The 11,579-nt window shown below is 36.3% G+C and overlaps 1 protein-coding gene across 1 annotated transcript; it reads right to left on the bottom strand.

Annotated features, from left to right (window-relative positions):
• Positions 1-7,204: 7,204 nt before the first annotated feature.
• Positions 7,205-10,885, bottom strand: LOC142618981 (H/ACA ribonucleoprotein complex subunit 3-like protein). The gene is made up of 4 exons (XM_075792054.1): positions 10,682-10,885; positions 10,329-10,391; positions 8,812-8,854; positions 7,205-7,496 (listed from the first exon to the last, which is right to left on the bottom strand). Exons 2-4 carry the CDS (start codon positions 10,380-10,382, stop codon positions 7,399-7,401), a joined length of 195 nt encoding a protein of 64 aa, XP_075648169.1. The 5' UTR covers positions 10,383-10,391; positions 10,682-10,885; the 3' UTR covers positions 7,205-7,398.
• Positions 10,886-11,579: the final 694 nt, after the last annotated feature.

The following is an 11,579-nucleotide window of genomic DNA, read 5'->3' as shown; positions in this document are numbered from 1 at the left end:
GTTGGGGTACGAGTTTCTTCCCGAATATTCTGGTTGTGACTCTGCAAAAATTCACGTGTTAGAAAATTAGGGATACTGTTCTTGGTTCCTTCTATGAATTCTATATCAAAGTCAAAAACTGAAAGGATAACTTGCCATCATGCAAAAATTTGTTTTGATGCAATGCTTTGAACATCTTTTTCTAAAACATGTTTTGCAGATTTACAATCAATTCTTATTAAAAACTTTTGATTCAAAAGATCACTTTGAAATTTTGAAATGCATAGTATTATAGATACTATCTCTTTTTTAATAGTACTACAATTAACTTGAGTGGGAGTCCAAATTCCAAAATGGAAACAGACTATCTTTTCTGGGAAAATAGGACTGACACGCTGGAGAAGGATGCCACCATAACCTATGTTAAAGGCATCTGTCTGGACAATCTTGAAGGAATTGATTGAGGGAATTCTTAAACAAGGGACAGTCTTGACATATTTTTGGATTTCTTGGATGAATGCTGTGTGGGCTTGAGTCCAAGGAGGTGGATTTGTGCAAAGTCTATCAAAGAGGGGTTTGCATTGCTACCTGAGGTTTTGATAGAAATTTGAAATGTAATTAAGGGATCCTAGAAATCTCTGAAGCTGGGTTTTATTTAGGATTTGGTTAGGAAACTTATCTACGAATTGTATGGCTCTATCTATTGGTTTGATGACTCCATAATGAATGTCAAAACCTAAGAATCAAACCTCGGTTTGGAAAAGCTTGATTTTTGGAGCTGAAAAAACAAGACCATTGAGCTTGATGGTATGGAGGAATGCTCTCAAGTGCTTCCAATGTTGTTCCAAGGATTCTGAAAATATGAGTACATCATCAATGTACACAATTGCATGACTAGAGAATGGATTGAAAATCTCATTCATGATGTTTTGGAATTCAGAAGGTGCATTTTTTAGACCAAAGGGCATCACATTCCATTCGTAATGTCTGAAGGGTGTGATGAAGGCTGTCTTATACCTATCAGTCTCTTTGATTTGCATCTGCCAAAAACCACTCTTCATGTCAAACTTACTGAATACCACTGCTTTACAAAGCCTATTGACTAAGTCTTTTTTATTGGGAAGTGGGTATCTTACCCATTCTAAGACTTTCTTAAGGGGCTTGTAGTTGATGACTAGCCTAGGAACACCTCCTTCTATCTCAGCATTTTTCTGGACATAAAAGGCTGGACAAGACCATAGTGATCTAGACTTTCTGATGATTCCTTTCTTAGGAGGTCCTCTATTTCTACTCTGCAAATATTCATGAGTTCCCGGTTCATTTGGATAGGTCGAGCTTTGGTAGGGATGTCCTTTTCTTTAAAATCTTTGACATATGTGAGAGCTACCTTGTGTCTCTTTCTATGCCAAAAAGCTGTGGGTAGATTAGAGAAAACTTCCTGCTTATGTTTTTCCTCAAATTTTCTGATCTTTACTTGGATGTTTTTACAAGTTAGTTGTTCCTCAACTTTCTTGTATCTCAAATCATCCTGTAGGTACTTAAGATGCTGGGTCTTGGCACTAATCAAGTTTAGGGTCTTGGAGACAAATACTTCCTAGAGATGCTAATTTCTCTAGTTTCTAGGCTCCTAAGGAACTTAAACTTGACTGGCTGGCCAAAGGGATGGGTAGTGATTCCTTCACTATCTGTGATGAAATGATATAACAGACACGTGAATGGGTTTCCTAAGATGTCCCTATCTGTCATAATCTTGACTGGGACAAATGTGGTTTTGAAACATGTGTTACCCTGACACACATGAGCTTTTGGGATTTTGAATTCAATTTGCATTTTTCCACCGCTTGTAGATGTCAATCTCTCCTTGGTCTTTTTGAAATACTTGGAGGGAATGATTCCTTCTTGAATGCAATTGAGATCAGCATAGAAATTTATTAAGGCTATGACCTCAAATTCAAAATCTTTACTGATGACAATCTTGACTTTAGAATGCCATTTTTGGAAAATAATCCTACTGATGGTATCTAAGAACTTCTCACTGGATTGTTCTTGTACCATGTCAGCTGTAGTGTAAACTGTTTCATCTACTTCTTCATCAGAGGAGTTTTGAAATGATGACCTTCCTTATTGCCTTGATAAGAAATGCTTTCTAAATGTTTCACTCTTTGATCAAGGAAATTGTGATCAACCCTAAGAATGGTTTAGTTCTTGCTTAAGGGTTCTAACCTCTAACTTTGTTTCCTTGATTTCCTTTTGAAGGTCGTTGACCATAACTTCCTTCTTGGATTTGGTAAACCTATTGTAGATCTTTTCTAGGTCTACTTTAGGTTCCTGAATCCTTACTTCGGGTTTACTGGTTTCCCTTACTAAGGTTTCATAAAATTTTCTAAGCTTCTGAGCTTTGATGACTGGATCTTCTATCTATTCTATAAGATCTAGAAGAAGCTCTTCTCACTTACTAAGAACACTGATAGTTTTGTTCCTACAACAACTATCTTTGCATGGTATGGATGCATCCATGCCACTAGAGGTACTAGAGGAGGCTTTAGAGGGTTCAAAGGATGATTGGTATAACTGGTGGATCTCTTGGTCACTAGAACTACTGGGAGACTCACTTTCTAAGTGGTCAAGTTCTAATAGCTTAAAGATCTCATCCTTACTAGTTTGGTCACTAACAAGGGCATTGATAAATGATTTGGCCTTTGATCAACACTCTTTCTTGAAATGACCTCTTTTTCCATAATTGAAGCATTTTCCTAATGCTTTTGGAATGGGTTTTCCTGTGGATTTGGATTTTCCTTTCTTATAGAAATCATTATCCTTGAAGTGGCTGTACTTCTGTTTTCTATAATACTTGGAAGCTGTTTTCTTCCTATGGAATTTCTTAGAGGATTTCTTTCCTCTGTATTTGGATTTCCTCTTGGAAGGGTTTATTGAGGGTAAGCCATACTGCGTACAGAAGTTCCCTACTTCGTACTTGGCTTTGCTTTTGCTGGCTTGGCTTTGGATTTTCAGATCTCTACACATCTTCATCCCTTCACTTCAGATGGTGCTAGAGATATCTCCATAGGTTAGGTTATCATAATCTATGATACCTAAGGGAATACTAAGGGTTTCTTTGACCTTTTCTCCAAAGAGCCTGGGTAAGCCATTGATAAACTTCTCCTTCCAAAATGGAGAGTTACAATCGCTTTTGTGCATGACTCGGGTAGTAAAGACATCTTCATACCACCTGTAGTCACCAAGGGTTTTACATCTAAGGTTACTTAATTGGTCGTAAATCCTAGATGTGATGTTGCTAGGTTTTCCTACGAAGTGTTTCATGATCATATAGATCAAGGTATTAACTCCATTAGGAATTCCTCTTCCTATGCGTTCGTCAAAGATAGGGGTTCCTTCCTCATCTTTTTGGATTGCTTTTTGATGTCTTCTCTTGATTCTTCTGTTAGGCAGTTGTTCCACCATTGCAGAAGTTTTCTTGTGAATCCTAAAGCTATGAGCTCTATGACCTCTGTGTGGGGGCGTCCTTCATTTAGGTAGTTATTGGCTACCATGGTCATATGCTGGATCTTGTTTAGGATTTCCTATTCTGATAAACCATCTATGTTTCATTCATAGAGTTTACTAGAGGATACAGAGAACTGGTTACTAACATTCCTTTCCTCAAACTGGAGGTCAGGGGGTGTTGGTCTGGGACACCAATTCTTGGTTAGGCTGGTTGGACTTACTTTGGAGTGGTAAAGCCTTTTTACTTATAAGTCACAAAACTGGTCTTCAAGACGTCCTATTTCTCTGTCAGACTCTTAAGGGGCTTGACTAGAACTACTAGAGGTTATACAGGTATCTAAGACCTTGAGCTGGGGACCCTTACTAGTTGAAGTGGTGACTAATGAAGGGGTGACTGGTTCCTTCTTCACAAGTTCTTCAAGCTTCTGGGTGACTATTTCTAAGGCTGTTTTATCCTTAGACCTAAGACTGGTTTGCCTAGTCATGGGCAACTTGACTAAGGGCTTTTCTAGGGTTTGGATAGATTTGCTATGGTTTCCTGGCTGGAGGATAACCTTGTTTTCAATCCTATCTTCTATCCTATCAAGCTGTTTTCCTATAACACCTAGACACTAGTTGGTGTAGTTGTTTTGCTCTATCACTTTCTTGACTAGTTTTTCCTCATTCGTGGGAAACTCGAAAGGAGAGGCTACTACATCACTTCCTCGATGTTTAAAGGTTATGCTTTCCATAGGTGGATGACTAGACCAGACAACTTCCTTAGTATCATCCTTGGTCCAATTGGTTTTGGTGATGACACAAGACTTTTTGAGCCATTTAAAATGGTTCTCAAAATATTCAAAGAAAGGGACATTGCTGGATATCTCTTTCATGAATTCTTTCCATTTTTTCAAAACTTTTTTCTTTTGGTCTCTGGTGTGGTTGGCTCTATAGGCTTCTCTTTTCACTTTGTTCTCTTCAGAATCAAACTCCTTTCCTAGAGCCACTAGGTAGGGGTGAAGTCTCTTCTAATCATCATGAGTTGTGGGTCAATGTAGGGATCTTGGGGTTCATGCTGAAATGGATCTCCCATATCAGTCTTGGATAAGGATGGTGTATTTTGACTGTTGTCATCATCTTAATCGACAACTGAGTCCTGTTTAGCTGTGTAGTAAGGTGTGCTAACCTGGGATCTGGTCTTGACTCCTTGGAGTTCTAAACCTAAATCTCTCCTAGACTTCGGGAATGGTGCCAAAGGTCTGGATGTGCTACACTGGGATGCACATCTATCTCTAAGAGGGATAGGTGACTGCCTAAAGGGATGGTGTAGATCAAAGATGGTCAAAACCTAGACTGGTCAAAGTTAGGTCTAACCGTACCATCGGCTAACTACTGGAAAAAGTCTAAGTTTGGATTTTGGGCTTGGTTTTGGAACTGTAGAGGGTAATTCTCTTTCTCTAGAGTTCAATTTGTAGGAAATGTGACCTCAGCCCATTTCAGGGTTCTAGGGACCTGGATCTTAAATCTAGTGTCAGTGGTTTGGATAAGAGTGGTTTCTCCCATCTTTCTCTTATCAAGTGCTTGAACGTTCAAGTTCGTCCAAATGCACTTATAGTAAACTCTGTATATCAAGGCTATCTGGTGAGTTCCCTGCACCATGAGGGTTCCCTGGGTCTTGATATTTAAGGTGAGAGCATTCATGATATACGGGTCATGAAGGCCAACTGTAAAATTGGGGAAACAATCAAAATGTACTGGTCCACAACTAAGACTGGTTTAGATGGTTCCTAAGAGACTGTCATCAAACCGGATGTGACTAGTATCTCTAAGGGCCATGAGGATTGAACAATTCAACCCTTCTCTGATCAAAGGTTTAACTCCGACCTGGACTAAACCTAAGTGCAAAAAATTGTGTCCTTCCTTCCTATGTGCTAACAGGGCAGATGGTGACAACAAGTAGCATGTTTCATACTCCTTGTTAATTCCATAGACTTGTTCTGTGGCCTTGACATGGTAATCTGTCTTAAATGCCTTTTTAAGACTCCATGAAGACTTATAGATCTGGTTGGTGGGGACTTTGGGGACATTCCAATCTCCTAGTTTTAGATCTAGATCTAATAACTCATAAGACTCAAAGTTGAGTATTCCAGCTTCTTGTGGAATCTCTAGGAGGGATGATCTAGTATTGGTAGAAGAGTTACTTCTAAACAACCTATTCATCAGTTTGGATTAAAAGCCTAATTAAACAATCACAACCTAATCACCTTTATCCTCGAATTACTTGATCTAACCATATATCTGAAACAGAGTGTTCAAACCAAGACAATCGCCTTCTCTAGTGCAAACTACAACCTCTTGCTACCACAGTCCTTCACTTTTGCCTCAACGCTTCACTCCGGCTAAACGGCTATTCACTCAAGACATTGGGTCTAACTGGGTTGACAAACAGCACAGATTTGGTCTTACGCGTCTTAATAGTACACATCTGTTACAAACTTTGGGGCTAAACACAAAAACAAGAAGAAGCAGATAACTGGGGTGTAACTGATCAATATGAGCAAATTATCATAGAATAATGACAAATAAGTTAAGAAGGAGGCTTGGCCTACCAACAAAAGATGTTAACAAAATGATAAATGGTAATGGAAGAGTTACCAAAAATATGGATTTCAAACATAATTAATTATCTGAAATTAATGATATGCTGAAAATAATGATAACCGTGGCTATATCTAGCCAACTTGATTGAAAATATAAAATGTAATTTACAATAATTATCGGCCAACTTGGCTCTGATGAAGCATGTATTGACAAAAGTTTAGAAACTTGACCATGATATAGATAACAAGATTCATAAGACCAGCCCCACTACCAATGCGTAAACTCTAGCAACTAATCACTCAAAAGCTTATCACCTGATTCAAGAGTTCATATGGGATATTAAAGCAAATCTATTAAACTACTCTGGCATTGTAGGTTATTTTCATGAATGTTTTAGAGAGAGGTATACCTGAACACACGAATGCAGCAAATTCCTTTTTTTTTTTTCTTTTTTTTTTTTTTTTCCTGCAATCTCACAGTTTTTCTCTCTGCCTTTAACGTAGGTACCTTTGTCCCCATGCTAATATAGGGTAATACAATTATGGTCAGGAGGTCGTCAGTGCCATGAATAAATCGAGGGAAAAAAAATTGGAATGGTATTCTGTCTTAAAAATCCTAATAGCCCGACTGCAAACTTATCCACCAACCCACCCACAAAATGAACTACATATTTAAAGAGGCAAGAGCCCAGTCTTGTGAGCCCAAATCACCCTCAAAACCCCGCTTTAAAATTTTAATACTTTATTAATGATAAAAACTAAGCATTTTTTATCATAAAATTTTGTAAGTATGGAGATTTTAGGAAGATATAATCCAACAAATAATTTAGAAAAATACACATCCAATTAAAAAGTTATTAAGCTGTGTAAAATTACTAAATATTACATAAGTATAATTTGAACAAAACCTTTGATAATAGACATATTCTTCTAGAGCGCGATCTGTGGGGCTATTTCTTTTCAAAAAAATATATGTAAGGTTAAGGATTTTTATGGCCTCTAATTTGCGTGAGCCTAGAGAGCTTTAGTCCAACTAAATACACCTTGTGACTAAAGAGTCGCGCAAATTCAATTCTTAATAATACCGCAAGACCCTCTGATTCCTCAAAGCCTTGCTCACATTCCACACAATATCTCAAAAGTAAAACCAACATCTCTCTCTGAGTTCATTCAATGTCTGGAATGTAAGTTTTCAAATTCACTGGGCATTTAAAGGCCTAACATATCACAGTTATCAGACAATTACTACATCACGACAAATAGAACACTATTTAGCATGAAACTTCAAATCCAGATACTCTAGAACAAGACAGTATCAATTGAACTCCACATTAGTTCAATACTTTGGGGGTGGCTGCTGGGTTGGCAACAATCCAAATCGCTTCTTCAAAAGAATTCTTTGCCTTGAGTATTTATCATCAGGGGAGAAGCGGGCTGAAACAAGTAAGTGGAGACAGAGGCAGATTAAAGGCACTTATGATGAAAGAAACCGCAAGACATGTCATATATTAACAAATCAAAACAAAAAACAAACAAAAACATGAGACAGGAAAAGGGAGTTCGGAGAGATATGGGAACATTCAATAAAAAGGGGAGCATATGCAAGCTTTCTTCTTTCAACAGTCACCCTATGTCTACATAATCATCAGTCTACCTAAATTCACCATGTTGAACCTCACATAGAAGGATTTTCTATACCAACTCCATCTATCTATACAGCAGATGAAGCTCCAAAAGGAGAATTTGGTGTTCCCTTAACTATTCATGATTAGAAACTTGTAATAGTTTCTTCTTTTTTTGTGGTGGAGAGGGGGAGGCAAGACTTGATAGATTCTCTTTTCTTTTCTTCCTTTGTTTCCCCCTCTATTTCCTCTAACAAACTATATGTGACAACTTGGTCAAAAATTAGAACCGTGAACACTGAGACATTAAGTGCCATAGTCCAGCAGGATGAGGTGCTCAATGTACAAAGCAGCGGGATGTCCAGCCAAATAGCTAACCACAAAGATCATTTCTTCATAGCAATAATCTATTTACGCATTGATACCCATCACACAGAAATATGCAACTACATGATGCAAGTAAAAAAGTAGATTAAACTGACACCACCAATTTCTCATGTAGACTTAACTCGCAAAAACATCTGGACAACATATTCAACAACCATATTGCAGCCAAGTTGTAATTTAAGTAGATAACAAAATCTATAATTAAATGAAGTGACCAAAGCAATAGTATTAAAAGCCTATAAACAAAGTCCCAGCAATGGGACAGTGAGCTCAAACTCAATTGTCACTTCCTCAACAATGTGATGGAGTGTGAGGTCATGGGCTCAAGAGCCATAGGATTAAAAAAAATCCAAGCAATGCAATGACTGCAACCATTCAAACAATTAGACAGAACAAGTTAACACACAAAAATATAACTATACAGACAAATTAAGCAGCAAACATTAGCAACCTATAGCATTAGCTGCTTCTAAGCAAGTCTTAAGAGAGTCCCTAGCGGCTACAAGTACAGACATTAAACAATGACTATGTAAGTGCTTTCATTAGTCCATTTTTATTTACATATAATCTTTACAATTTTCTTTTATAGTTCATATTGATCTTTATACATGTATCAGAAGTCTCCTATCATAAGGTTATCAAGAAACAACAAAGTAAAACCAAAGACTGCATAATTTAGTTTCAAGCAAACTTTTACACTTGAATGGTCAAGCACAGTCAAATTATTTTAACTATATTACCTGGATGAGCAGATTTTGTTGCCAGTCCCAGTAGTGATTCTTTCTGCTTGGAGAATAAAATATTGAGCCCTTTACGGATACAAAGTTGCAATTTTGCACATGTTGTTTGGAATGTACTTCAGCAAAACCAGAAGATCAACAGGAGACTACATTCTGCACCTAATTTTTATGTAGAATTCATACAGGGTGAAGTTTTTGCATCAATATAAAAATATTTAATCCCCAAGAAAACTTAATGTCCATTAATGTTTAGCATCAACATAGGTGGTGTAATTAAATATTTTCATGTAATAAATGTTAAAATTTATCAGTGAAACAAAAGAATTATGTCAAATCAAATAAAATCAACTGGTTCCATGGTGCCCTAAGTAACAAATTCAAAAACTGAAAAATTCACAACTAATTCAAGTTACCAAACTGAGCCAATTTCAGCATTCAGCCACTCTTATAGAATGATCTAATCTTACAAGTTAATACCAAATAAATTTTAGATCCTATCTTTATGTATTCAACAAACGTTACCAGGTGCTCATGAAAATTATAGGATCATGGGACTATATAATCTCAGAATATTTTTTTACTTTAGCAAAGGCAATAAAAAATAAGAAGCCTATTTAGCAAAGTAATACATCTACCTGTTATTGATAATTACACAAGCACCCAATGGGTCTTGAATCCACAACCTCACCATCCACCCAACTCTTTACAATTAATATTTCAACTATATCCTTTCTATCATTACCAACTTGTGATACATAGAAAAAATGGTTATGAACCCAAAAATTAATGTGTCAGTTGAGACCCTTCATTTACGTATTTATCTTAAAGCTAATGAAACCTATAATTGGCACCTAAAAAGTCAGTAAAGAGTTCATAGCTCAAACTGGATATATTGAAACATATCCCTAATATAACCTGTCAGCAAATCTAATCCAGAATTTCATTTATGGGTATTGACACATCAGAGCTTAATACCAATAGACGCACCAATAGATACACTCATGCCTTGCTGCAATAATTAATATTCACATGTATGTTAATACCACTCACTCCAATAAAAGCATAACTATTTTCGAACTAAATTGATTCTTTAACAAAAATTACAATAAAATCTGGTTCTAACACCCCCACTCAATCCAATTTATTATTGCGAGGAGCTCTAGATAAAACCCCTCTTCTAATTTCCATCTAATGCATATAACTTAATTTACTTCTGAAACACAAATGCAAGGTCGCACAAGTACTTCGCTATTCCATCAACTTCATTCCATTTGACACTTAGTGACCCATTTTAAATCTAAAAGTTTTAATAGTGTTAAACTCAAAACTAGCTCTCAACAAAATATATAAAAACACCATTCCTTAATGTGAACCAGAATAGCGACAACAAGAAATACATTTAATTCTTTCAAAAGCATCAAATTTATATTTCTGAAGTGCAGACCACATAGTCTACATATGCAATAACTTCACATTAAGTATAACAGAGTGCTTCATGATGAACCCCAATGCCGTACCTTAGTGGTATAGACTTTGTCACCATTCTCGTTTATATAAAACTGCAGATACATTTTAGCTCACTGCACACGAATAATAAAAAGGATCCAATATCAGATACCTCTCTAACAACAACTCAAAAAAGAGAATCCCAAACAAAAAATCAGGCAAAACCCAGCAATGAAATCACAAATATAATACCCATAACCAGAAACAAAACCAAAATATTAACAAAAATTAGTACTTTTCCCAATCCAAATTCATATCATTCAGGAGCAAGATTTTTGACAATATAGTAGAAGTAGAGTATCTAAACCAAGATTTGGAGAAAGGCAAAAAGTGAAGCAGAGAGAAATATAGAAAAAACACGAACCTATTTGGCCGAACACAGAAGAGAAGAGAAGAGTAATTGTGAATGCTATTCCGTGCTAGGCACCTGGATCATTTGAACCAGCAGAAAATAATGTGGCAGAAAAAAAAAATGGAGGAAGCGACTCCCTAGACTAAGACGAAGAAGAAGAGGAAGGAGATGACTATGTGAGTCGGGTGTCTTTGGTGTTGAAATAGGTGGGATGGAAAATTTTTAACAAAAAACGGGGAGGAAAACTATAAATGGGTTTTGTTGGGTGGGACGAAGGAAAATAAAAAGTGGGCCATGTGTTTTTTCTTTAGACCTGTTAAAAAGTTTTTGGGAAAATTGAATAAGGATAAATTTTATTTTAATTAACAAAAATATCTATGTGCATATTTTTTAAGTTGTTTTTTTTTTTTTTTTTTTTTTTTACTGGCAGTAGGTTGCCTTTTTTTTCTTTTTCTTTTCTTCTTATTCTTCTGGGCAGTTGCCTCTTCTTCTTTTTTGGGCTGTTGCCTTGTTGCTCTTTTTTTGTGATTATTTGTCCTTTTTTTTGTTTTAATTAAGTATCATTCTTCAATAAAGGTATATGAGTAAATTTATATAAACTTATTTTTTTCATCTTTCTATTTTTCCACTCTCAACCAAACAAAAAGGAAAGAAAATAAAATTATTTTCTTTCCTCCCACTTTTCTATCGTTCCACTTTTTCACTTTTCTAACTAAACGGACCGTAAGGTTTCGTCTATTTGGAGTGAAAATAGGGAGGATGAAAAACAAAATGAGGAAAATAAACATTTTCCACTGTTCATTTGGAGAGAAAACAAAAGGAGGATGGAAAACTATGAGGAAAATTTTTCTTCCGAGCTCACAAATATTTTCCTCCCAAATTGGGAGGAAAATGGTGGGGGAGAAAACTT

Source organism: Castanea sativa, chromosome 12 (genome assembly GCF_040712315.1).
Source record: "Castanea sativa cultivar Marrone di Chiusa Pesio chromosome 12, ASM4071231v1".
Lineage (NCBI taxonomy): Eukaryota > Viridiplantae > Streptophyta > Magnoliopsida > Fagales > Fagaceae > Castanea > Castanea sativa.
The sequence above is the reverse complement of the archived record's forward strand: the minus strand, read 5'-3'. Positions and strand labels throughout refer to the sequence as shown.

What these genes read in the sequence shown, in the direction of transcription:
- LOC142618981 (XM_075792054.1), bottom strand. Translation starts at nt 10,382, where the DNA reads ATGTATCTGCAGTTTTATATAAACGAGAATGGTGACAAAGTCTATACC. An exon ending in ACAAAGTCTATACCACTAAG is followed by an intron (nt 8,855 to 10,328) that starts GTACGGCATTGG and finishes TTCTCCAAGCAG; the next exon opens with AAAGAATCACTACTGGGACT. An exon ending in AACAAAATCTGCTCATCCAG is followed by an intron (nt 7,497 to 8,811) that starts GTAATATAGTTA and finishes TACTTGTTTCAG; the next exon opens with CCCGCTTCTCCCCTGATGAT.